The sequence below is a fragment of the Schistocerca cancellata genome, chromosome 1, assembly GCF_023864275.1.
Source record: "Schistocerca cancellata isolate TAMUIC-IGC-003103 chromosome 1, iqSchCanc2.1, whole genome shotgun sequence".
NCBI lineage: Eukaryota > Metazoa > Arthropoda > Insecta > Orthoptera > Acrididae > Schistocerca > Schistocerca cancellata.
Window position 1 is genome coordinate 251,811,893 of NC_064626.1, and position 27,947 is coordinate 251,839,839.

General features: G+C 40.3%; 1 protein-coding gene across 1 annotated transcript in view; it reads left to right on the top strand.

Moving 5' to 3' along the window:
* LOC126167810 (DNA-dependent protein kinase catalytic subunit-like) overlaps positions 1-27,947 on the top strand; it is a 540,256-nt gene that overhangs the window by 220,080 nt on the left and 292,229 nt on the right. Inside the window, exons 20-21 of the mRNA XM_049920510.1 lie at positions 7,128-7,356; positions 11,929-12,454. Coding sequence (XP_049776467.1) covers positions 7,128-7,356; positions 11,929-12,454 — 755 coding nt within the window. The remainder of the gene's footprint in view (positions 1-7,127; positions 7,357-11,928; positions 12,455-27,947) is intronic.

Below are 27,947 nucleotides of genomic sequence, written 5' to 3' on the forward strand. Positions count from 1 at the left end.
TTACCTGTGCTGTCACTTCTTCCTTATTTTATACAGCCTTCACTCTCTCTTTCTTTGCCTTTTGACTGCTTATGAAAGAGTGTGACTGACTGCTGATTTTGACCTGGGTTTCTATTTTGAATAATGTCTCTGTATAGTTCAAATTCATTTTGTTAATTCTGTCATTAAATTCAATAAAATTTTATTGCCCTCCGGCTTTATTTAATACTTTTAGAAGTATGTGGTGACATTGCATGCAGTGTTGACCTAAAAACTTCTTTATTGAGTCCATTGTCAGTATCACAATCACCATTTTTAATTTGAATAACCTATTGTCAATTATGAGTCTTGTTTTTAGACTAGAAAGTAAACTGAATTCCCATTTTGAGTGAAGCACATCAGTTGATATTCCCACCTTGTCCAGAAATTTCATTTTCCCAGTGATTGTGTTAGGTTCATCAGTTTGAAGTTTACAGGAATTTTTATATCTAAATCTTGTGTTTCTCATCCCTAGCAGAGCGTGTCTTTACCGTAACACATCTGCCACACACAAAAAGAATTTGTCAGTAATTAATAGTTAGTTAGTTAACTACTTAGTTTGTTTCATATTCCCTGGATCTTTTGCATCATTAATCATAATGATGTTGAAAGAATTGTTCTACATTCACATCACAAATTAATTTGTAAATATGGCTACATGATGCACATTTATAAAGTTTCTTTTATTGTTTTTTAAAAAAAATATACCGACATGAGTTAGCAATTCCTACGGAATGGAAGGAATTTTCAAGGAGAAACTTTTTCAGTTTGTTTAAAATATTACTTTTGTGTCTGTCAGACATTTTGTATCACTTTGTAGGTTAACTGAAAGTTTTGTTGCAGCAATATGCACCCTTTTTTTGCCTTAAAGATAATGTTAATGTGGAGTAATGAATGTCATTTTTCCATCTGGTATTGTAATTATGTACATCATTGTTCTTTTTGAACTGCACTGGATTATTTACAACAAACTTCACAAAGGGATAAATATATTGTGAAGCAGTAGTCAGAATGCCTAACTCCGTAAATAAACAGTGGAACATTAACAATATTAGGAACTGTAGATTGCTATTCACTGTAAAGATGGCACATTGAGTTCCAGACAGGGACAATGAAAAGACTGTTACAAGCTTAGCTTTCAGCCAAAACCACCTTCAGAAATGAAAAGAAAAGAACACACATTTACACAAATAAATACACCTCAGACATACATGAGAACTGGTTCTGGCCACTGCAACCAAAATGCTGAGTCCTTAAATACACGCCTACAAGATGAATGTGGTTGAGCAATACTTATTAGCCTTACAGCACGTATTCTTTTTTAAAGATGAGGTACTCCAGAACATTAATCCATATGACAATATTGAGTGAAAATATGCAAAATATGGCAACTGATTTGTCTGTCCCCAAGATTTGCAATAATTCGAAGTTCAAATGTGGCTGAAATTATTTGTTTTACAAGTTCCAAAACCAATGTTTTACAGTTTAAATTTTCATCAATGTGAAAACCTAAGATTTTCAAAGTTTCCACCGTATTCATTATTTCATCACTATGTGTTACACCTGTCATTGGTGTAGTACCCGTAGATTTATAGAAGCGAATACATTATACTGTTTTTTAAAATTGAGACTGAGGCTATTAGTAGAAAACCAGTCAATGATAACTTTTTAAGAACCTTGTTTACCATTTCCTCTGTTGCTGTATGTATGCTTGGATTGATTACAATATTTGTGCTGTCTGCAAAAATTAGTACTTCAGCTTGTATACTAGATGGAGGATCGTTTACATTATGAGGAACAATAACAGATCTAAGATTAAACCTTGGGGAACCCCATATGTGATTTCTCACCAGTTAAAATTATGTCCACAGACTACATTGGTAGAACTGCTAGAGCAACTCTTTTAAAATCTAAACTGCAATTTGCAGAGGATATTATTGTTGCTTAGGTGAGTTACTGTTCTAGAATACATCACCTTCTCATCAGTTTTGGAAAATGATGTCAGCAGTGAAACAGGTCAGTAGTTATTGACATCTTTTTTTATATAGAGGTGGAGCCCCACCATGCCCACACTGGTATGATGGCCAATTCAAAAGGTCTACTGCCATCTCTGGGTAAAGGTTCGTTTTCACTAATGTGAGATGTTGCACATTGCGGGTACTGTGATGTTTGCGTACGTCTGGTTAAGGTTAACCATTAACACATGCTCATCTGGAGATAGTTTGGGTTGAAAGTCAAATGCATGGTAGCCGTTTGAAGGGCAGTGGAAAAAAAGTGCCAAGGCAAGAGCCAAGGGAAAGATCTCTGCGATAGTTAGGTCGGGTAGTAAGAGCAGTAGCGGATGTCTTGCTGCCTGGAAGAGGTCATGCAAGGGTAGGCTTTGTTAGCAGTGGGTATTATGCATGTCGATACCTTTGACGTTGTACAGTGCTGTTACTCAGCAGCTGCCACTGGGTGCCGGTGTTGATCTCTCGGCCAGTGTCAGCATATCTATAACAGTTAGGTTCATCATCATTTTGTGTCCGATTGGTCATATATCAGATGCACAGCGTAGGGTGATGTTGGCGATTTGTTTGTGCGGTAGTGGGCGAGCTAGTCAGTTTCCCTGCTGTAGTTTGTTGGTCAGCTTTAAAGGCAGCTGGCACATCCAGTCAACTTTGCTGATATGCAGGGGCTTGCCGATGTTAGTCACTTGTTGGTGAATGTTAGCTTGCCATAGGTGGTTATGCCCTACCTAGTAGTGTGTGGCGTGTTTTTTGAATACTTCCTTGAGGGTTTCAAGGCAGTATTCATTGTGAGCGTTGCTAATGATGTGTAGCACTTTGTTCTGTATGATCTGCAGGTGGTGGAGGCATATAGGAGCTGCATATCCCCAGTCGGGAGCTGCGTATGTCATTAGAGGTCTAATCAGTGTCATGTATGTGGACCTAGACACTCTCCTATTCAGTGTACTTTCCCTGTTGAGCATTGGGTAGAGTTGTTTGAGCCTTGCGTGTGCTCTGTTATCAACGTATTAGATGTGGTCCCTCCACGTAAGTGTGCGGTCCAGCCAGACACCAAGTTATCTGACTTTCTCTTGGAAATGTATTGGGCATGTATGTAATTTTATATGTCTAGAGAGTTTATGTTTGCGCAGTAGTTTTGGTCTGCTTGTGAACAGAACTGTTTCACACTTGTCGACGATTACTTTAGTATGCCATCATTCCAACTAAGGCTCGGCAGTTCTTAGTGCCGTCTGAATTCGTGAATTACTGTTCGACGGTTTCCAGTCTTGCACAAGGATGGCTTTGTCATCCATGTAGATGGCTAACATCATGTTTTGTGTTGCTGGGAAGTTGTTAATGTGCAGGTTGAACAAGATGGGCTTCCATGGGGTACTCCAGCTTGGATACCGTGTTGTGTCGATTGTTTGCCCTGCAAGTCGGTGGTGAAACATCTGTTCGTGAGATATGAGTGTATGAGACATAGGAGTCCATCCAGGAAACCAGCTTCGCTTAGTTTGCATATAAGGCCGTTGTGCCTAAGACGGTCGAAAGCTTTTTCAACTTCCAGGAACATTATTGACAACTCTCTAATCACTTTTCTTATGTTGGGGTGTGACAATAGCTTGGAGTTAGTGATGCTTTACATATTTCAGATAACGCAGGGCTTCATATATAGGAACAAATCTTTAGTACTCTGTTGAGAATACAATCAAAACAAGATGATCTCATATTTTGCGGAGAATATGTAATTTTCTTGATTTAAGAAGGCGTAAGTGATATATTCATATGGTTGAATTTTTATGAGAGTTGCTTTTTCAACATACTGGTGTGATTTTTCTCTTGAACTATTTGTCCCTATGCTTTCTCTTATATTTAAGACTGGTTATTAAATATATCTGCCGGCTGTGACCCACCATTTATAGCCTTTCCATTCAGGTCGATTGTGATGTTACCCTGTTTGATGGCTGGTTGTCCTGCCTCTTGTTTCAGTAAATTCCATATAACTTTATCTGTTGTCAGAAAGAACAATTTCTGACATTATGTGCATGTTCCTCGATTTTTAATAACCTTTTTTTATTAATTTTGAGTAGATTTTGGTAGTGTACAACTACTGCAGGATCTCTACTAGTTCTTGCTGACAGACATATTCCCCTTTTCCCTTTCACAAGTTGCTTTAGTGTCTGTAGTGATCCTTGGGTTTTTACATCGCTGTTTAATGTCCTTTCTGATAACCTGATACAGAAAGCTGTTTTCAAATGATGATATGAATTTATCATGGACTGGATTAACTTTGATGTTAGCATTTGGTTCATTATAAATTTCATCCCAGGTCATCTCTTGTAAACTATCATTAGAAACATTTGTTGTGGAGTATCAGTAATTAAAGCACTATTTTATATAACCTAACTAACTTTGCATCATGATCAGAGAACATATGTTACTGGGTAAACAGTTATTTTCTTGTTTTGAGCTTCAACAAAGGAAACATTATCAGTTAGTCTCACTGAATATTTTTTTTTTTTTTTTTCCACCCGTGTTGGAAAGTTAATTATTGAGCTCAAATTGTAGGATCCAAATAAGGTTTCTAGATCGTTTTTCCTATCAGAATCCTTTCTAAAATCTACGCTGATGTCACCACAGACTATTGACTGCTTGCTGCTTTTTGACAGATAACGTAATAAGGAATCCACATTCCTCATAAACACTTCAAAATTTCCCAGTGGGTGATATATATACAGTTCCAATTAAAAATGAAAAGTGAACTGTTTTTAATTATTAGTTCATAAGCACACACTTCTGTGTGCTGATCACTAGAAAATGTACTTGTCTTGATGTTTGTGAATGTCTAACCCTGTAGTTAGGTGGTGCTTAGGTAGGTGCAGAATTTTTATCTTTTCAGAGCTCTCTAAATTTTCCAGACAAGAAGCTCTTCTACCATATTATTCAGTGCTCTTAATATTTTGATGAAGTAATCTAACCTGCTGTATATATCCCTATTTTTGCATGTATAGTTGCTACCTCTGTATGCTCTTCCTAATTTGTCCTGTACCATCTGCCTACACCCCTACCATAGTTACTACCTAGCAGCAAGACTCTCTTCTTCCTAGTCTCTTTTGCTACTGAGCTACACTTAACTTTATTTGCTAGAAGTCTGCTGTACCATATTGTAACCTGTAGCTGAATGTACCATATTGTAACCTGTAGCTGAATGAGGCTCTTCCCATCCTACTTCAGGTAACAAATCAAATTTATTCAATACTGTAACCTCCAGTGCAGATGAAGAAGTTGAAGAACTGTTCACCTTTCACCCATTACTTGTTACCTTTACCCAGTTTATATGATCTTTTTTCCCCCTTCAACCTGTCTAGTTCAAATTTCACATGTTCAGATTCAAATTGAAGGGCACAAATCTTTGTCTCCAGTTCAGCGATTTCTTGTGTTTTTTGCAGAGCCGTACAAGAGCCTCGTTGAGTTCTCCAGTCAGTTCCCTAAATAGTCAGTCACCCAAATGAAACTCCAACCAACAGTCTACACTTACCATTTCCTCTCTGACTATCCTACAGCAACATCCACACTCATCACTCTTTGCAACAAAGATTACATGCTTAAAATATAATTAAATCACTTAACACACATTATACTAAATGAAGTTTCGTTATGTGTGAGCCACAAAATTAGGCCTGTAAATTAGTCTTTCAGGAGTATGACATACGATAAAAAAAGTTAATTATTTCCACTTTCAACATGAACTTTGCACTCACAAACTGCAGATCTGTTAATTAACTTATTGACAGTTGAATGTAACTTTTAATGAAATTTTAATGTATGCAGACTGTATGTAAACAAACTAGTGATGCAAAGGTTTCTAAATCAAACCGCTTAAGATATACACTATTTTACAGAAATGTAAACTCAATGATGAATAGATACACTCTACTGAAATTGCGGAAGGGAAAAAATAACAATTAAATAGTATTCTCTAAGTTTACTGTGCCAAAAGGTGAACAAAAATATTACTAAAAACCCGACTTTACGAGCTTTCCGCATTTTCTGGAGTAGTACATAAGGAAAAGTAAATCATTAATTTTAAGCTTAAAAACACACTCCTAATACATGTATTTAATGAGTAATGTGTACGAAACTGACTGTTATTACAATCTACATAACTTACCTTTACAAAAGTGCAAAAACTAATGTCTCGCCTGGTGCAGGGCTGCCAGTGACCCAAAGATGGAGTGTGACAGTACTTTTCCCTTAGTATCACACTGCCTAAAATATATTATTTTATATTGCTTAGAAGTTTGAAAATGTCTGTGAATTCATTCCTGATGCTATCAGTTTGCTTTGCTGTATACTGTATCCAACGCCATGCTCTTCACTTCATATGATATTTCAGAGTTTGTGTCAATTTTGTTAAAGTTTTTGTTCCTTCAGTTCATGGTAACACAGTCATGGAATGTGTCCCTCCCAAAATGAATGATAATTGATTTCTTTTCAGTTAATAACACTATTACTATGTGAAATGTTAATTTCAGTTTATTATTAATGAGCAGCAAGTGAGGAAGATGGTTAAATTTTAGAGACTGTTCCTGACATTTGCTTGGAATGATTTGCTAAAAGCTATGGAAAGTACAAACCACAGAAACACCATCTGGCTACCTGTGTTTTGTCCTTTTATAACTGAATGTCATATTTGTTCTATGCAAGTGCTGCAATTCAGTACATGTTCACTGGGTAATTTTCAGACACACTATATTACTCACTTGTAATTTTCTAAATTTTAGAATCATAGTGACACTGTATAAGCTGTCTCATAAATTGTTGCATATGAATATTCATGGGAGTAATTGAAGCTTGAATGTGTTTTTATTGCTGAATTTTGTTATTATGTAATCTTGCTTTTTCTGTCATATTTGTATTCAGCAGTAAAATGCCTTAATATTATTTTTTCATTGTTTTTGCAATAATTGTATGTTACACAGTATCATATGATCATTCAATGTAAAAGTTCCAAACAAGTTTAGCAACTTCTTAATACAGTGTGTGAAGTTACGTTGTGTCTCCATTATCTGAAAATTTATGGTTCATAATTTAATGTTATGTTCATGCTTTTCTTAATTGCAGGTGTAAAAACTACAAAAGAATTTGTTTCAAAACTTGTTTCTGAAAAAGGTATGGCTTATGTAACAAGAATTTGTGATGCTGGCCATATACTTGAATTTTCTGAAGACTTCGAAAACCTCCAAAGAAGTCAGCAGTGGCTAACTGTTCTAACAGCAAGGCTTGATTGCTATATATGGTTTATCGAGGAAGAATTGCTGCAGCTTAGTGTGTTGCTATTACAGAATGGAAGGTTTGCCTTATTCATTTTACTGCATTCCAGTTGTAGCCACTGTAAATGTTATTTGAACAGCCTTTGATGTTATTTGCTTCACAGCTTGAAATAAAACAACTCTGTGGTCTCTGAGCACCAAGTATTCAATCACTGTGTTGAAACACTGTTAATAGTATTTTAAAAAAATGGTAATTGAATGCAACCTGTTTTCCAGTATTTGCTTATCAAGTGGGAGGTATATTCCAAAAGCACTCTCCAATTCACTTTCAGAAAAGCTGTAGATGGTAGCACAATTCCCTGAAATGTGCTAGTCTCTGCAGTACTACTCTTCTAATTACATTGCAGCAGCATCTCGGCCATAACAGTTACTCACATTTTATGTTAATGACCTCAAAGATAGGGAGAAAGTGATAATTGATGTAAGGAATGTAGTGGCATAAGTGATGCATGACAGCAAAGGAGAGTCACCTAAATACTCAGTTCATTGTTATCAGAATACTTGATGTTCTAACTCATCTCAAAGGTGTTTGATAGGCTCAGATCAGAACTCTGGACAAGCTAATTCACTGTTGGAATGTTGCTGTCCAGAAACCTTTGCCTCACAGATGCTGTTTTATGAAAGGGTGCATTGTTGTGGTAATATAAACAATCATTGTCTTTGAACTGCTCCTCTGCTGTATGCAGTACACAAGGATGTAAAATGTGCTCATATTCTTCTACATTTGGAGCTTTCTAAGCACAATAATGGGACTATGCCAAAAAAAAGAAAGAAAAAAAAACCTCCATATCCTACCACCACCTCCACTGTACATCACTATTGGCATCGCACATCAAGGCAGGTAACATTCTCCAGGAATTCACCAAACCCTAGGTCTTCCATCATATTGCCACAAGGTGTAGTGTGATTCATCACTCCAAATCACATGTTTTCAGTCATACACTGTCCAGTGGCATCACTCTTTATGCCCTTCCATTGTTGAAATTTGGAACTCATGTGTGTTTCGTTCAGCTGATTTCATGTGATTTTTTACAACCACCCTCCACAATGCTCAGTAGTCCCTGTCGGTCCATACACGAGTTCTGCCAAGTCTTGGCTTAGCTATAATTGTTCCCTCACATTTTCACTCCAGTCATCAACAGGAAATGGGTGACATCCACTAACTAGTACACATGTGAATTCATTAAGCTTTCTTGGTCAACCCATTGTGCTGTTACTGCCTCTCTACTGAGAACACAATACTTCCTGCCTCCTTTTTTTCTGGTGGGCCCACCTCTCATGGCATAAAGTGTTCATTTTTGCATTATGTAGTGGAGTCTGAGTAGTCTTGATCGGATCATGTATAATCTGATTGAAAAGTAAATGTTGAAAAACTCTATTTTTATTGTGTATTTCACTGCCTGAATCATTGCGCTGTCATTCCCTATCATCTTGGTATCATTGCTAAGTAGGTATATATTCCATAGTTGTGTATTTATTCTTCTGTTCCTGGGGTTGTGTTACCTACGAGTGTGACGCTAAGCTCTCTCATCCATATGTAGAATGTCATTTCTTCCCTGTGTCTTATCAGTGGACCTCGTTGTGTTTTAGTAAATGCTGTTTAAGTTTTTAGATATCCATGTCATCTTGGCGTTTTTATTCTCTATTTGTTTTTGTTGCATTTTAATTGTTATCTCTTATGTAACAACTTTCCCCATTACAATCAAGTCAGACATCTCAGCACCCCTTTCTACTTTAATCTGATCTCTGTCAACTGTTCATCTAATGTATTCATAAAATTTTTCAAATAATAATAATAATAATAATAATAATAGCAATAATTATCATAAGCAGGCTTGAAGTGATTGTTATAAAACTTTGAAAGTTGATGCTAATAATTTGCAATAGTGTGGGCAATTTGCAGTAAAATTTGGTGATATATGCACATAATAGAGAAATATATATCATACTCCGCTATGAAATGATACCTACAAATAAAAAAAATAAAATAAAAATAAAATAAAAAAAACTTTTCTTCGCCTTTCGTACAACACTGTGTATTGAGACTTCACAGCTACTTTCTTATTAATTTTAAAGTTCTGTACATGCCTGGAGCAGCAACTGTACGATGAAATTTTTGTGAAGAAATAATAAGCAGGACCTCTTAGCACATCTTACAAGAAATAGAATTTTTTAACATTTTGCTCACAAGAATCAAGCCACTTCTCTGTTATGTTCTTATAAGGCAAACCTATGTTTATAGCATTTGTAGACTTAGAGAAAGCTTTTGACAATGTTGACTGGAATACTCTCCTTCAAATTCTAAAGGTGGCAAGGGTAAAGTACAGGGAGGGAAAGGCTATTTACAATTTGTACAGAAACCAGATGGCAGTTATAAGAGTCGAGGGGCATGAAAGGGGAGCAGTGGTTGGGAAGGGAGTGAGACAGGGTTGTAGCCTCTCCCCTATGTTATTCAATCTGTATATTGAGCAAGCAGTAAAGGAAACAAAAGAAAAATTCGGAGTAGGTATTAAAATCCAGGGAGAAGAAATAAAAACCTTGAGGTTCGCCGATGACATTGTAATTCTGTCAGAGACGGCAAAGGACTTGGAAGAGCAGTTGAATGGAATGGATGGTGTCTTGAAGGGAGTATATAAGATGAACACCAACAAAAGCAAAACGAGGATAATGGGATGTAGTCTAATTAAGTCAGGTGATGTTGAGGGTATTAGATTAGGAAATGAGACACGTAAAGTAGTAAAGGAGTTTTGCTATTTGGGGAGCAAAATAACTGATGATGGTCGAAGTAGAGAAGATATAAAATGTAGACTGGCAATGGCAAGGAAAGCGTTTCTGAAGAAGAGAAATTTGTTAACATAGAGTATAGATTTAAGTGTCAGGAAGTCATTTCTGAAAGTATTTGTATGGAGTGTAGCCATGTATGGAAGTGAAACATGGACGATAAATAGTTTGGACAAGAAGAGAATAGAAGCTTTCGAAATGTGGTGCTACAGAAGAATGCTGAAGATTAGATGGGTAGATTACATAACTAATGAGGCGGTATTGAATAGGATTGGGGAGAAGAGGAGTTTGTGGCACAACTTGACTAGAAGAAGGGAGCGGTTGGTAGGACATGTTCTGAGGCATCAAGGGATTGCCAATTTAGTACTAGAGGGCAACGTGAAGAGTAAAAATCGTAGAGGGAGACCAAGAGATGAATACACTAAGCAGATTCAGAAGGATGTAGGTTGCAGTAGGTACAGGGAGATGAAGAAGCTTGCACAGGATAGAGCAGCATGGAGAGCTGCATCAAACCAGTCTCGGGACTAAAGACCAGAACAACAACAACAACGAGTTACATGTGATCATTTGACTGTTGGATATGTCATTTTCCTTGTCTGTTAATGATGAAAATAGCCTGTTTCTTCGTTGTTTATGGTAATGTATTTCTTGAGGTTTTGATGTTCACAGTGTCTCACATATGTTGTATTTTTTAGTTGTAAATGTAGTTAATTTCTCCTCCCCCTTCTCCACCCCCTCCCAATTCTCCCTCTCCCCTCCCTCTGTGATCTTATTGTATTGTATAGTACTGTATTTACACTAACAGTTTATGTAATTTGGTTTTACTACAGTAAGATTTAATTTCATCATTTTTAGCACATGTAGCATAATGTTCTTTCACTAAAGCGCACCATCCTTGTGAAGAGTGCGTGAGCTGTACATTGGTGAATTATTACTCAATGACGACCACCATTTTGGGTCTGCTTTTAGCATTATGGAGGTGAAATTTTATATTTTACTTACGCCTTTCGGCTAACAACATGTAATGCAGTAACTGCTACAACATGTAACCCAGTAAGTTTGAATAATTGTCGTCTCCACTGTTAACATGTTTGGGTTGCCACTAATTTCTTCCGAAGGTGATGATCTTATAAACATTGAAACCATGCTCAAGAGATTTAAGTATTTAAGTAAACCTTCCATTTTGTAACTTATTGACTGCTTATTATTTCTTCACAAAGTTTTGTTATTAATATTGGTAATTTTTAATCTGCTGAGTGGACTGACTTGGTGGATACTCAGATTTGACTGAAAAGATAATTCTCATTCTCCACTGTTGAAACTTTGATACATCGCAACTTATGATCAAATACTTTCTCGTCCTGTGATAAGTAATTATGATTATGATGGAATAGTGCTGACCTGTTAAGCTTTTCTAACCATAACCTGTACCAAAATATTTAAATTTATGTTAACTTTGGTAAAGGGAACTCGTGGGTCCTTGGTGAGAAAGTTCTTTTCTCTTTTCATTGATACAATATACTCTTGCACTTGTTGTGAAATATGGTAAACATTATGCTATAGCTGAATATAGGCTCTTAGAAGTTAGTAGGAAAAGAGATGTTACTAAGTTACTGTGTTAGGGGTATAATGATTCAATTGAAAGGATAAATTCCTGTCCAGCCTAAAGACTTTCTATTAAAGATATTATCAATGTAAATAAATGCCAGCAGAAATTTGGATATCAACATTATCAAAAATAGAGATTATTATAGCTCATAAGCTTTTAGACATTTCAAGTAACTTAATTTCACATCATTATTTGTTTTTAGGATATTTCGAGCAGCAATTTATTTTGTGAAGAAATTAGGCCTTAAAGGGGCAGATGACGATCTGTGTGCCACCGGAACTCCAACAGAAGTTGAAAATTACAGAAGATATAAGTTTGTAGCGACTGAAAGACTGTTATATTTTATATTTATAGTTTGTAAGGCAAGCCAGCAACTTCAACCAGTCTTCCCCAGTGATTTCCTCAGTAGTAATGAGCTATGGGAATTTATATCATGTTGTCTAATCAAGCCCACAGAAATGGGTTTTGGAGCAGATTTTGCTGAAACTCATCAGACTTTTTTGACAACGATGGAAAAGTTGATGAAAATTTTGAAAGCCAATTTACCTCCAGAAGCTCTGAACTGCTTGCTTGAAAATTTATCCAAACTTTTAAGAAATTACAGTGATTTATTATTTGGATCACTTGAAACTTCTTTCAAGTCGGACACTGTCCATGCCAGTCAGAGAGATGCCGTACAGGCAATGAGTACTCTTATCAAAAGCGAATTATTTGAGCAGGTCATTGAGGTGAGTGTAATCAGAGGTTTACAAACACATTCTAATGATTTATGATAAGTTTCTTTAAATAAATATGTACCTTAATACATCTTTATCGTGTGAGCCTCAGTGAGAATGTGATTGTAACTGAGTTATATATTTCATTTGCTTTCCTGAGTAAAAGTCACTTTGAAAATTTAGTGCATAATGTGAATTCCAAAATTTTCATAAACCTACTTTCACATCTTCTCAATAAAACCCTTCCAGAATTTGACTGCAGTATTTCTCTAATCAAGCCACTTATGAAGGTTCAGTGTGTGTTGTTGAGAAGATTTTCTGGAAATGCTTGTAGCAAGAGACAGCCACTCCTGGGTCCTCAAAATTTCACCTTTGGGTAGTTTTATTTTTCCTTTGGTAGGAGAAGGGGGAAAATTATGAGATCAGATTTGTATTGTTGCATGAATACTGAAATATTAAGATTGTAAAATGATCCGTAAATGTTTATTTTGCTTCCTCTGTGAGCAGGCACATGTCAGTGTGTCAGTAAAAAATGGTTCCTGTGCAAACTTTAGTCATCTTGTCTACTTTAATAATGCTAAGGAAAGCATATTGCCGTATGTAAATATCTGGCTTCTGTCATAACCACTTCATAGTTGTTTTTTCCACGAAAGTTTGTACTGGCAATTGAATGAAGTGACATAGTGTTTAGGACTTGATTCACATTTGAGAAATGCATGGTTCAAATCTCCCTTTGCCCATACAGATTCTGTTAAGTTTTTGTGCAGTTTCCCAAAATCACATTAGGAGAGTGTCATGAACGTTCTTTTTATCATACTTGTCCAATCCAGCATTTGCTTTATGTTTCATGGCCCTATCATCAATGAGGTATTAATATAATCTTCCTCCATTCCTTGCTGCTGAAAGCAAACGCAGTATGCAGCACTCATTTTTCGGCACACACTGCTCTCAACATTTTGATTAATTGATCTTCGTCAGGAAAGATCTAAGTCACGACTTCCTCCTTATGTCTTGCATCCAAGATATTTGATAACACACAGATACCTCTTTGGTTGACCCAAATGGTGACTGGGCACAATTTGGCAAAACTGGAGTGCCTGAGCTGTGACATTCCTGTGTACCCAGAGCTCTACATCTACAGCTACACTCTACAAACCTCTGTGAGGCACATGGCAGAGGATGGATCCCATTGTACGAGTTATTAGGGAGTGTTGGCAGAACGATTGTTTGAATGCCTTTGCGCATGATGTAATCAGCCTAATCTTTTCCTCACGATCGCCATGTGAATGGTACATAGGGGTTGTAGTATATTCCTCGTGTCATCATTCATAGCCGCCCCCCATCTCCCCTGTCCCCCATCTCCCCTGTCCCCCATCTCCCCCCCTGTCCCCCATCTCCCCCCCTGTCCCCCATCTCCCCCCCTGTCCCCCATCTCCCCCCCTGTCCCCCATCTCCCCCCCTGTCCCCCATCTCCCCCCTGTCCCCCGTCTCCCCCCCTGTCCCCCGTCTCCCCCCCTGTCCCCCGTCTCCCCCCCTGTCCCCCGTCTCCCCCCCTGTCCCCCGTCTCCCCCCCTGTCCCCCGTCTCCCCCCCTGTCCCCCGTCTCCCCCCCTGTCCCCCGTCTCCCCCCCTGTCCCCCGTCTCCCCCCCTGTCCCCCGTCTCCCCCCCTGTCCCCCGTCTCCCCCCCTGTCCCCCGTCTCCCCCCCTGTCCCCCGTCTCCCCCCCTGTCCCCCGTCTCCCCCCCTGTCCCCCGTCTCCCCCCCTGTCCCCCGTCTCCCCCCCTGTCCCCCGTCTCCCCCCCTGTCCCCCGTCTCCCCCCCTGTCCCCCGTCTCCCCCCCTGTCCCCCGTCTCCCCCCCTGTCCCCCGTCTCCCCCCCTGTCCCCCGTCTCCCCCCCTGTCCCCCGTCTCCCCCCCTGTCCCCCGTCTCCCCCCCTGTCCCCCGTCTCCCCCCCTGTCCCCCGTCTCCCCCCCTGTCCCCCGTCTCCCCCCCTGTCCCCCGTCTCCCCCCCTGTCCCCCGTCTCCCCCCCTGTCCCCCGTCTCCCCCCCTGTCCCCCGTCTCCCCCCCTGTCCCCCGTCTCCCCCCCTGTCCCCCGTCTCCCCCCCTGTCCCCCGTCTCCCCCCCTGTCCCCCGTCTCCCCCCCTGTCCCCCGTCTCCCCCCCTGTCCCCCGTCTCCCCCCCTGTCCCCCGTCTCCCCCCCTGTCCCCCGTCTCCCCCCCTGTCCCCCGTCTCCCCCCCTGTCCCCCGTCTCCCCCCCTGTCCCCCGTCTCCCCCCCTGTCCCCCGTCTCCCCCCCCTGTCCCCCGTCTCCCCCCCTGTCCCCCGTCTCCCCCCCTGTCCCCCGTCTCCCCCCCGTCCCCCGTCTCCCCCCCCGTCCCCCGTCTCCCCCCCGTCCCCCGTCTCCCCCCCGTCCCCCGTCTCCCCCCCCCCGTCCCCCGTCTCCCGTCTCCCCCCCCGTCCCCCGTCTCCCCCCCCGTCCCCCGTCTCCCCCCCCGTCCCCCGTCTCCCCCCCGTCCCCCGTCTCCCCCCCCCGTCCCCCGTCTCCCCCCCCCGTCCCCCGTCTCCCCCCCGTCCCCCGTCTCCCCCCCGTCCCCCGTCTCCCCCCCGTCCCCCGTCTCCCCCCGTCCCCCGTCTCCCCCCCGTCCCCCGTCTCCCCCCCGTCCCCCGTCTCCCCCCCGTCCCCCGTCTCCCCCCCCCGTCCCCCGTCTCCCCCCCCCGTCCCCCGTCTCCCCCCCCGTCCCCCCCTCTCCCAACCTGTCGCCTCTCTCTGATTGTTCGGTAATTTTCACATCTGTCAGCACCTGCTTTCTTTGGGATTGGAATTATTATATTATTCTTGAAGTATGAGGGTATTTGGCCTGTTTCATACATCTTGCTCACCAGATGGTAGAGTTTTGTCAGGACTGGCTCTCCCAATGCCGTCAGTAGTTCCAATGGAATCTTGTCTACTCAGGGGCCCTTGTTTCGATTCAGGTCTTTCAGTGCTCTGTCAAACTCTTCACGCAGTATCGTATCTCCCATTTCAACCTCATCTACATCCTCTTCCATTTCCATAATATTGTCCTCAAGTACATCGCCCTTGTATAGACCCTCTATATACTCCTTCCACCTTTCTGCTTTCCCTTCTTTGCTTAGAACTGGGTTTCCATCTGAGCTCTTGATGTTTATACAAGTGGTTCTCTTATCTCCAAAGGTCTCTTTAATTTTCCTGTAGGCAGTATCTATCTTACCTCTAGTGAGATAAGCCTCTACATCCTTACATTTGTCCTCTAGCCATCCCTGCTTAGCCATTTTGCACTTCCTGTCGATCTCATTTTTGAGACGTTTGTATTCCTTTTTGCCTGCTTCATTAACTGCATTTTTATATTTTCTTCTTTCATCAATTAAATTCAATATTTCTTCTGTTACCCAAGGATTTCTAAGAGCCCTGGTCTTTTTACCTACTTGATCCTCTGCTGCCTTCACTACTTCATCCCTAAAAGCTACCCATTCTTCTTCTACTGTATTTCTTTCCCCCATTCCTGTCAATTGTTCCCTTATGCTCTCCCTAAAACTCTGTACAACCTCTGGTTCTTTCAGTTTATCCAGGTCCCTTCTCCTTAAATTACCACCTTTTTGCAGTTTCTTCAGTTTTAATCTACAGGTCATAACCAATAGATTGTGGTCAGAGTCCACATCTGCCCCTGGAAATGTCTTACAATTTAAAACCTGGTTCCTAAATCTCTGTCTTACCATTATATAATCTATCTGATACCTTCTATCATGATTCTTAAACCAAGTGTTAGCTATAATTAAGTTGTGCTCTGTGCAAAATTCTACCAGGCGGCTTCCTCTTTCATCTCTTAGCCCCAATCCATATTCACCTACTACGTTTCCTTCTCTCCCTTTTCCTACACTCGAATTCCAGTCACCCATGACTATTAAATTTTCGTCTCCTTTCACTATCTGAATAATTTCTTTTATATCATCATACATTTCTTCAATTTCTTCGTCATCTGCAGAGCTAGTTGGCATATAAACTTGTACTACTGTAGTAGGCGTGGGCTTCATATCTATCTTGGCCACAATAATGCGTTCACTATGCTGTTTGTAGTAGCTTACCAGCATTCCTATTTTCCTATTCATTATTAAACCTACTCCTGCATTACCCCTATTTGACTTTGTGTTTATAACCCTGTAGTCACCTGACCAGAAGTCTTGTTCCTCCTGCCACCGAACTTCACTAATTCCCACTATATCTAACTTTAACCTATCCATTTCCCTTTTTAAATTTTCTAACCTTTCTTCTGATAACGACATCCTCTTGAGTAGTCCCCACCCGGAGATCCGAATGGGGGACTATTTTACCTCCGGAATATTTTACCCAAGAGGACGCCATCATCATTTAATCATACAGTAAAGCTGCATGCCCTCAGGAAAAATTACGGCCGTAGTTTCCCCTTGCTTTCAGCCGTTCGCAGTACCAGCACAGCAATGCCGTTTTGGTTATTGTTACAAGGCCAGATCAGTCAATCATCCAGACTGTTGCCCTTGCAACTACTGAAAAGGCTGCTGCCCCTCTTCAGGAGCCACACGTTTGTCTGACCTCTCAACAGATACCCCTCCGTTGTGGTTGTACCTACGGTATGGCCATCTGTATCGCTGAGGCACGCAAGCCTCCCCACCAACGGCAAGGTCCATGGTTCATGGATGGTAGTTTCATGGATAACTTCTACTACCCTTTTTGTAAACGGGTGTGACCTGTGTTTTTTCCCAACAACTGGACACAGGTTTGTGTTTGAGGGATCTGCAATAGATTATAGTTAGGAGAGGGGATAACTCAGCCACAAATTCAGTGTAGAATCTGACAGGGATTCTATTGGGCTCTGGAGCTTTGTTCAGTTTTAGCGATTTCAACTGTTTCTCAACACCACTGATGCTAATACTTACTTCATTCATTATCTCAGTAGTATGAGGATTACATTGGGTTAATTCTCCTGGGCTTTTCTTTGTGAAGGAACATCTGAAATCAGCATTTTAGATTTCACTTTTCTAGCCTCAGTTTAAGTTTCTTGGACACTAATTGTGGTGCCATTAACAGCCTTTACATACAATCTGAACTTCTTTGGATTTTGTGAAATATCATTTGACAATATTCTGCTACAGTAATCACTCAAAGCATCACTCACTGTTCTCTTGACAGCCAGTCACGTTTCATTCAGCATCTCTCTATCTATAGCCCTGTGCTTTGTTTTGCACCTATTATGCAGTAATCTCTCTGTCTTCAGAAGTTTCTTTATGGTGATTTTATAAGATGGAGGTTATCTCCCACTATGAACTATGCTACTGGGTGCATATCTTTCCAGTGCAGGGTCAGCTATTCTTTTAAACTTGAGCCGTAGTTCCTTTACATACTCCTGCTTTGTGCTGAAAGTTTAAGTTCCTCATTGAGATATGACACTACTGATTTTTTAAAATCTAGTTATTTCCCAATTAATTGTTGGATGAGTAAAGTCTCCATCAATTATTACAGTATGCTTGGAGAACTTAGGTACAAGTGAACTGATATTTTCTCTAAAGTTTTTGGTTACATCAGGAAATGTCAGGTGGGCGATAGAAGAATTCAATTATTTTATGCCCACCCCTTATACTGAGTCTTGCCCAAACAATCTCACATGCAGCTTCAGTTTCAATCTCAGTGGATTTGAGTTTCTCGTCTATTGTGACAAGTTCACCACCTTCATTTCCTATTTGCCTATACTTTCGATATACACTTCAATTTTCCCCGAAACTCACACTAGACATTATTCAATTAATTTCTGTGTGATAATTATTTGAATACATGAATAATTCAAAGATTTATACATACAAATAAATTATTTGCATATAAAAGTATTATTTGTCTCTGCAAAGGCAAATAATTAATTGTTATTTATCATTTTTTATTCTTCAGTCAACTAACGAACATCATAGATTACAAAAACATTTTTTTTTCCAGTTTTGTTTCTGAGGCACAGCAAGCTATCTGTTTCATAAATATTGAATTATTCGTTATGGCAGTATGACTTGGTGGCTTAGTGAATAAGTGCCATACTACAAATCAAAATATGTGGAGTTTCCTGGAAGGGATATAAGTGATGAGCAACAGAAAGAATCGTAGGACCTACTGGAGATCAGTCATTTGTAAATGTGAAAAATACCACTTTACACCATGTTCTGAGTCCTTGTTAAATGCTGGTCTTCTTGTAACAACCTGGAAAGTCAGTTTAGAGGTCTTAGGAATACTACCTTCAGTAGCATCATGTCTGTAGGAGAGTTGCTGACAGAAGATCCCCGAGAACTGGCAGCATTGTTGCCAGCTATTAAATGTGAAGTGCAAATGGCCAGGTGAAAATAATAGTTATTTATAGAGCGGTAGCAGTGCTGAGGCATTGCAATAGGGACATAAACAAAACAATGTTACAGTATTGGTTTAGGCAGATTCACAAAGCAGTCATGCAACTGTCAGGGGGCATCTTTCGGTCATCCTACTGTGGGAAAGCCACCATGATGTTCATACCAACCTTTGGGCTGTGCAGAGCTTTGTTTGTTTTACAGAGTAATAAAAATATCCTAATTGAATGGCCTTAGCATTTACACTGCTGACCTTCCCCTGTCAACATGTAGAAACACTGTATGTAACTAGGCAAACATAAGAATATAGCCAACAGAGTAATTTGCGGTACCTTCCTCAGTTGTATCAAGGTCACTGAAGGTGACAGATGTGGCTCCACTTGATAGAACTACGCAATTTTGTTGTGTTCTTAGTGCTTCAAAATGACTTAGCAAAGTAAGGATTTGTTAGCTGGTAATAGTCAACATCGACAGACTTTAAATCAGATGTCTCCTAAAACAGCGACATCAAGCAGCTAGATTCACAATTGTCACTGACCCTATTTGACAGCAGGATTTTTAGACTTCAGACTGAAAGTTTGAGCAGGAAACATATTGGGGCTAATTGTTTGAGTTGCTCATCTAAGGTTGTTCATAATAAGAGGCGGACTAATTTAACATCAAAATTTTACAGCCATTTAAAACAAAATCACAGGGAACAATTGGTTGAAGAATATCATGTTTATGCTAAACAAATGAAATAAGGACAAAGAAAACTGGAAACTGCCACTTTTTTTCGGTCAGGGGAGACTTAACATACTGGATGAGAAAGAAAGACTGATTGTTGGGGACTGCATTGGATGAGATTTGAAAACCTGAGAGTTTAAAGGTGGAAGACAGGGTAATATGCAAGACAGAGATTACTACTAAAGCATCTTGCATGAGTTAATAAGAGTGAGGAGCTAAGTGCATTGCACGTAACGGAGGTGGGAGGGGGTGGTGAAAAAATAGACGGGAAAGACAATGAAAGATGTAGAAGACTAAAACGAAGTGAAGCAAAAATTAGTTACAATGAAGAAAAGCTGAGTCGGAAGAAATTAACATAAATTAAGGCCAGTTGGGTGGTGAGAACCAAGGACATGTTGTAGTGCTGGTTCCCATCTGCAGAGTTCTGAGAAACTGGTGGCTGGTGGAATAATCCAGATGGCGCTTGTGGTGAAACAGACACTGACTTCATGAATTTCATGTTGCAGAGCATACTCTGCAACAGGATATTGTGAGTTGCCAGTATATGCCCTCTGCCTATGCCCATTCATCCTAATTGATAATTTGGTGATAGTCACGCCCATGTAGAAGGCTGAACAGTGTTTACATAATAGCTGGTATATGACGTGTCGTTTCGCGGGTGGCTCTTACTTTGATAGTATATGTTTTGCCAGTTATAGGGCTATTATAGGTGGTGGTAGGAGGATGCATAGGGCAAGTTTTGCAGTGGGGACGGTCACAGGGATAGGAACCATAGGGTAGGGAGGTGGGTGCAGAAGGAGCTTAAGGTCTGACAAGAATATTGCAGAGATTGGGAGGGCGACGGAGAGCTATTCTAGGTGTAGTGGGCAAAATTTCAGACAAAATGGATCTCATTTCAGGACTTGATTTTGGGAAGTCATGGCCCTGTCGAAGTAGCTGATTAACACATTACAGACCAGGATAATACAGAGTCACCAATGGTGTGCTCTGAAGCTGTTTTGTGGAGGGATCAGCAGTACCAGGATTGGATGTGATGGCCTGGGAAATCTGCTTTTTAACTAGGCTGTTGTGGTAATTACATGCAGTGAAGGCTGAGGTGAGAATGGTGGTGTGTTACTGTAAAGAGCCTGCATCTGAAAAAATATGTCTGCCTCAGATGCCAAGGCTGTATGGAAGGGAACATTTGACATGGAAAGGATGGCAACTGTCAAAATGTAAGTACTGTTGTTTGTTGGTAGGTTTAATGTGGACGGAGGTGTGTAACTGGTCTTCGGTGAGGATGAGATCAACATCAAGGAAAGTGACATGGGTTTTCGGAATAGGACCATGTGAAATTTAATTGGGAGAAGGTATTCAGAGATTCCATGAATTTTAGCAGCTCAGTCTCAACATGAGTCCCTTTGTTAAAGATGTTATCAGTCTATCAAAAACAAATCTCAGGGGCTGAAGACTTATGGTTCCCAAGAAAGCATTCTCGAAGCGACCCATGTAAAGGTTAGCATAGGAAGGAGTAATCCTGGTTCCCATTGCTGTACCTCTGATCTGTTTGTATATCTGCCCTTCAAAGGTGAAGTAGCTGTCGGTAAGTATAAAGTTGACTAAGGTGAGTAGGAAGGATGTTATAGGTTTGGAATCAGGTGGGTGCTGATTGTGGAAATGTTCAGCAGCAGAGAGACCATGTACGAAGGGAATGTGGTGCCATCAGTGGTGACAAGCAAGGGGTGTGATGGAAATTTTAGACGATCTAGGAAATGGTTGGTATCTTTGATGTAGGAGGGGAGTTTTTGTACCATAGGTTGGAAGTGTTGATCAACTAATGCAGATATATGTTTGATCAGTGTTTTGAAGCCAGCAACTATAGGATGGTTAGGATGATAGGGTTTGTGGATCTTAAGAAGAAGGTAAAAGGTGGGGGTGCATGGTTTGGGTGCCGTGAGAAGTTGTATGGATTGAGGTGTTATTTCTTGTGAGGGACCTGAGGTTTTAACGAGGGACTGCAGGTCAATTTGAATCACATGAATGGGATCTTGATGGCAGATGCTGTATGTAGAGGTGTCAGATAGCTGGCGTAGACCTTCACTAAAATACTCCTTTTGGTCAAGTACTACAGTGGTAGATCCTTTGTCTGCTGGAAGGCTAATGACATTAGTCATCAGCTTTTAGGGAACGTAGAGTTCTGCAGAGGACAGGTTAGGGTCATGTTCTAGGGATCTGAGGAAGGGTTGTGAGGCAGTGCTGGATGTGAGGAATTCTTGGAAGGCTTGTAAGGGATGATTTTGAGGTAGTGGTGGTGGATCAAGTTGGGATCATTGTCTGAACTGTTCAAGTCAGGGTTCAATGGTTTGCTGTTGGAAAGATTTTGGGGTTTGGTTGCAAAGTGATATTTCCAATGGATATTACGTGTGAAGGAAAGGAGGTTCTTCACCAAAACACCGTGATCAAATGCAGGTTTAGGGCTGAAAGTGAAGCCCTCAGATAATACAGATAATTAAGGAGGGGAGAGTGCTTTAGATGAGAGCTCAAGGACACTACTGTTGTGACTGGTTCTTGGGATTATGGATTATTTGTGGTCTGGGAGGCAGTGGTGGAGGCTGTGGGATGTTAAGAAGATTGGCCAAGCTCAGTTTGTAGGAGTGGAGTGGTGGTTGATGTTGTGGCTGTTTAGGAAGCTGCAGAGGGACAGGAAGGGAAATACCACTGTTCAGGTAGTTTAGGAGAAGTTGGGATAGATTTTTGAGGTGAAGTCTGTCATTGCCAAGTGACTTGCAGATAGTAAAATCAGACTGTGAGAACAAAGTCTTTTGCAGTAGCAATGATATGTAAAACATTCTCAGCTTTCTTGATGTGTCAATTCAGGATAAAATCTCAAGCTTTCAACGATAGCCTCTATCTTCACCCTTAGGAGCAACAAACAGTCTTCATTGCTGCTGTGGGGACCTTATATAGCCTGTGGACAGCTTCTCATTGGTTGGCAATTACGTACTGTTGTCACAGATGGTGTCAATCACTGCGCTGGTGGCGCCACTGCTTCTGTGGGAATGTTAACACTGCAAGGAATGTCTCTGCTGCTTCTCTGCAGTGAGTGTTCATTTTCATGCATCACTCAGATAATTTCTGTTACCACTGTTAAAATTCTTCTCGCTCATTCTTATTTCAACAACCTCCTGAATAACAGAATCCTAGTACGTGGAGGTATTGGACAAAATTTTTGTTTCGTAAAATAGTATTTTATGTTTGTTAGTGAGGCTGTGCTGCGCAGTTGCCCATTTCACTAGTTCCATTTTTTTAATATACCATTGGTATTCTGCACAGTGGTCAGAAATGGTACGAATGGTCTGACCTATATAATTGCTTCCACACTCAAAGGGGATATTATAAATTCCAGCAACCCTGAGGCCAAGACTGTGTGTAACAGGGCGAATCATCTCCTTAATTTTCTTAGAATGACGAAAAATTGGTCTTATGCTCCGTCTACCCAGGACTCTTCCTATTTTATTTGATATAGCTCCACAAAAAGGACGATCCACAAATGGTGGTTCATCCTGTGAGTCTGCATCATTTTCATGTTTCCTCTTCTTGTAGAATGCTGCCTTTATATCTTGTGCACCACAACCATTCTTTTGGAACAAGTACTTCAGATGGTTAATTTCAGATTTCAAGTGGTCCTCGTCAGAAACAGGTTTTGCTCTACAGACCAATGTGTTCAAAACAGCTCTCTTCTGAACAGGATGATGGAAACACTGTGCATTAAGATATAAATCAGAATAAATCAGCTTGTGGTACACAGAGCGGCCGAGATGCCTGTCCACCTTTCATTGTACTAAAACATGTAAGAATGGCAACCTTCCTTCTTTCTCCATCTTGACATTGAATCAGATGTCTGGATGTCTGCTGTTCATCTGTTCCATGAATTATTCAAGTTCTTCTGTGCTGTGTGGCCAGACCATAAATGTATTGTCAACATAATGATAAAATAAGGATGGATGGAGGGGTGCCGAATTTAATGCACGTTCTTCAAAATTCTCCATAAAAAAGTTAGCCAATGAAGGAGACAACGGAGACCCCATCGCCATACCATCCATCATTTCATAAAATTTACTACCGTACAAGAAGCAGGTGGTCATCATCACATGCCGGAACAGCTTTATAGTTTCAGGAGGAAAAAAACCCGCCAGCATTTTCAAAGTGTCCTCCACAGGAACTTTTGTGAACAGCGATACCACATCCAGGCTGACTAAAATGTCATTTGGACCAACTATAATCTATATGAGTTTCTCAGTGAACACATGGGAGTTTTTGATGTGATGTTCACACCAGCCAACTATAGGTGTCATCAACTTTGTTAGGTATTTGGCCAAATTGTAGGTAGGAGAAACAATTGCACTGACAATAGGTCTTAAAGGAACATTATCCTGGTGGATCTTCGGTGGTCTCTACAACCTGGAAGGTCTAGGAGCTCAGACTCTGAGATTTTTATGTAACATCATGTGGTAGACCGGAGTCCTTCTGTAGCTTCATAGTTTTCCTGCTGTACATCAAAGCTGGGTCTCGTTTAAGACATTTGTTCATACTGTGCTCCAATAGTGATATCATTTTGCTATGATATTCGATGGTATCAAGAACAATGGTGGCATTTCCTTTGTCAGCAGGTAATAGAACAAGATCTTCATCTCTCCAAAGTAAACGGAACCCCTCTCTCTCCTCTCTGCTGATATTAGATTTTGGAGGTTTAGCTGAGGCTAAAAAGCGAGTGGTAATAAGTCTCACTTTGTCGGCGGCGTCCTGTGCAAGGTGTCACTCCGCCTGTTCTACTCCACTGATAAGATCCACAATGGGTATAGTATGTGGTGTAAGAGAGCAAAGGAAAGCCACTGCCGTTTTTAATGCCACCAAATATCATAGCAAAATGACATTATTATTGGAGGACAGTACGTACAAATGTCTTAAAACCTGTGAGAGTGGAAGTAATTATATAGGTCTGACCATCTGTACAGTTTCCGATCGCTGTGCAGAACACCACAGGCATATTAAAAATTGGGAACTAGTGAAATAGGCAGTTGTGGAGCACAGCCTCACTAACATACATAAAATACTACTTGATGAAACAAAAATTTTGTCCAATGCCTCCACATACTGGGATTCTGTTATTAAGGAGGCTGTTGAAATAAGAATGAGAGAAAAGAACTTTAACGGTGGTAGCAGAAATTATCTGAGCGAAGCATGAAAATGAGCACTTGATGCAGAGAAGCAGCAGAGACATTCCTTGCAGTGTTAACATTCCCATGGAAGTAGTGGTGCCACCAGCGCAGTCATTGACAATGTCTGCGACAGCAGTACATAATTGCCGACCAATCACATGGTGATCAATCAAAAGCCATCTATGGCCTGTATAAGGCCAACACAGCAGCAGTGAAGACAGTCAGTTGCTCCTGACAATGTTGCCATTCATCATACAAGCTAGAAATTTTGTCTAAGTCATCCTGTATCTTTCTGTAGTCACTCAGGATACCATACACCACAGCATCATCAGCAAACAAACGCAGATTGCTGTCCACCCTGTCCAACAAATCATTTATGTGTATTGAGAACAACAGCAGTCCTATCATACTTCCCTATAACACTTACGACAATTCACTTGCTTCTGATGAACACTTGCTGTCGAGGACAACATACTGGGTTCTATTAGGTAAGAAGTCTTCGAGCCACTCACATATTTGTGAACTTATTCCATATGCTTGTATCTTCGTTAAGTCTGCAGTGGGGTACCATGTGAAACACCTTCCGAAAACCTAGAAATATGGTATCTGCGTGTTGGCCTTCACCTGCAGTTCGCAGTATATCATATAAGAAATGGGCAAGTTGCTGATTCATGGATATGAGCTTCTCAATCACAAGAAAGTTCATTATATTCGAACTTGAGAATATGTTCAAGGATTCTGCAGCAAACTAAAAATATTGGTCTGTAATTTTGCGGGTCCATTCTTCTGCCCTTCTTATATACTAGTCACTTGTGCTTTTTTCCAGTCACGTGGAACTTTGTGCTGACCGAGAGATTCATGCAGGCTAGGTAAGGGGCTAATGCTGTTGAGTACTCCGGACATTGTGATTTATATGCTTTCAAATCTTTCCGCTGTTTCTCTACATCAGGGATGCTTTTTACTAATGGATAACAGAGCCTGTCCAATGTTCAAATGACGGTACGTTCGTGATTCTCAAACATTCTGCAACTGAAATTACTTTGGTTAACTTTTGAGCATTTACTGTCTTAGGTTCTGCAAAGCATTAAGAAGAAGAAATAAAAGTGTTTATTTTGAATTGTCTTGATTAATTACTAGGAGGTTTAAATTTACTGCCTTGGAGTTGACACGCACAGTGTCAACAATTTTCATTTATGTTACTTTGTCAGTAATACCAATTATTATTTACACCTTCTATCAAATATTTACAAAATATGTAACTAATATAAAATGTTCTTCTTATCCTTCTTCATTCAGCATACTGTTTGCTCTCTTAAGATGATCTCATACAACAAAAGTAACATATCAGTCTTTATTTGTAAATGTTTAATTTATGTGTATTAAAACAATATTAATTTTGCCATAAAGTTGACATTTGTTGAATAGCATTTTTAAATTCATTAATACCAATGTCATTGCTCCCTCCATTCAGTAAAAAGGCTAGTATTGTATCATCTGCAAATAAGAAAAATAAAATTTGTATGATGGAACTGACAGTAATCACTTCTCTTCATACATATAAGATGCTGCTGTGAACCTTCTGTCTTGCAAAAACTTTACGTTTTGCTCGAGGTGTCATGATGCACACTATTGAAACACAAAACTCAGTTACAAAGCATTCCTTTAGTAATAACTTTTGATTTACTTGTTTTAATATGTTCATGTTGTAAACTAGTTCAACTGAGGGAATACGCGATAACTGCTGTTAAATGTATTAATTAATAACTATCTGTTGTCATAACATGTAAGCTTTCACAGCCGGTATCTTCATTAATTGAAACTTACAGGCTGAATTGCCGTGGTCCTGACGTTTCGTTGCCTACTGCGGGCAACATCTTCAGAGGTGAGTCGGTGACTGGCTGCTAGGCATTGGAGGTCCCGCCTATATAGAGCGCCTAGATGGTGCCACCACTCATCACGTGCTTTCAGCTTTAAAACTATCTCTGGCTAGTGCCATCTCTCTCGATTACAGGTAATCGATTGTCACTTTGTTGTCTAGTTTTAATCCTCCTTCGTTATTATTAAAATTATTTTCGTGCTTGTAGATCTCTATAGCTTCTCTATACATGCGGGTATAATAATGTGAGGTCCTAGCTATCATGTTTGTCTCACTAAATTTTATTTCGTGATCACCGTCTTTGAAAATGTTCCGCTACAGCTGATTTGTCAATTTGTTCCAATCTACAGTTCCTTTTGTGTTGCGCTAGGCGGGTATTAACACTCCTTTTAGTTGTTCCAATATAAACCATGCCACAGCTACACGGAATTTTGTACACACCTGGGGTGGCTAATGGGTGTTGGGCGTCTTTCATTGATCTTAAACTTTCACTCATTTTCTTGGTAGGTCGAAAGATTGTCTCCACTCGAAACTTGGCCAAAACTTTCCCAATATGGTCCATGATGTTATGAATAAATGGAAGAAAAACTTTTCCAGCCGACGGTTGTTGTTGCCGTGTATTTTCGGACACTTTTCTTCTAGGGTGGAGTGCTCGATCTATCTCGTTATCAGTGTACCCATTTTTCTTGAAGGCCATTCGCAAATGGCTTAATTCATTTTGCAAATAAATTGGCTCACAGATATTATTAGCCCTGTCCACTAAAGTTTTTATGACTCCTCTCTTCTGCCTAGGATGATGATTCGAACCCTTATGTAGGTGACAATCGGTGTGTCTGTGTCTTTCCTATATACCTTGTGCTCTATAGTCCCATCTGCCCGTTTAGTAACCAATACATCCAAAAAATTTAGTTGTCCATTACTCTCTTTCTCCGTGGTGAATTGTATCTTTGGATTGAAACTGTTTATGTGCACCAAAAAATCACTTAGTTCCTCTTCAGCATGATTCCATATCACAAAGGTGTCATCCACGTATCAATACCATTTCAAAGGGCTTTTTTTGGTGGACTGCTGCATTTGTTGTTCGAAAAATTCCATAAATAGATTAGCAATAGCTATCCATGGCTGCCCCATCAATTTGTTCATAAAACTTGTTGTGATATTGAAAATAAGTCGAGGATAGACAAAGCTATTATATCAGTAGGAAACATATCCGCTATGTAAGAAAGAGCTTCGTCAACAGGGACCATGGTGAAGAGGGATACTACATCGAAACTGACAAGGATTTCACTTGGACTAACTGTGATCTATCTCAATTTTTCGATAAAATGCACAGA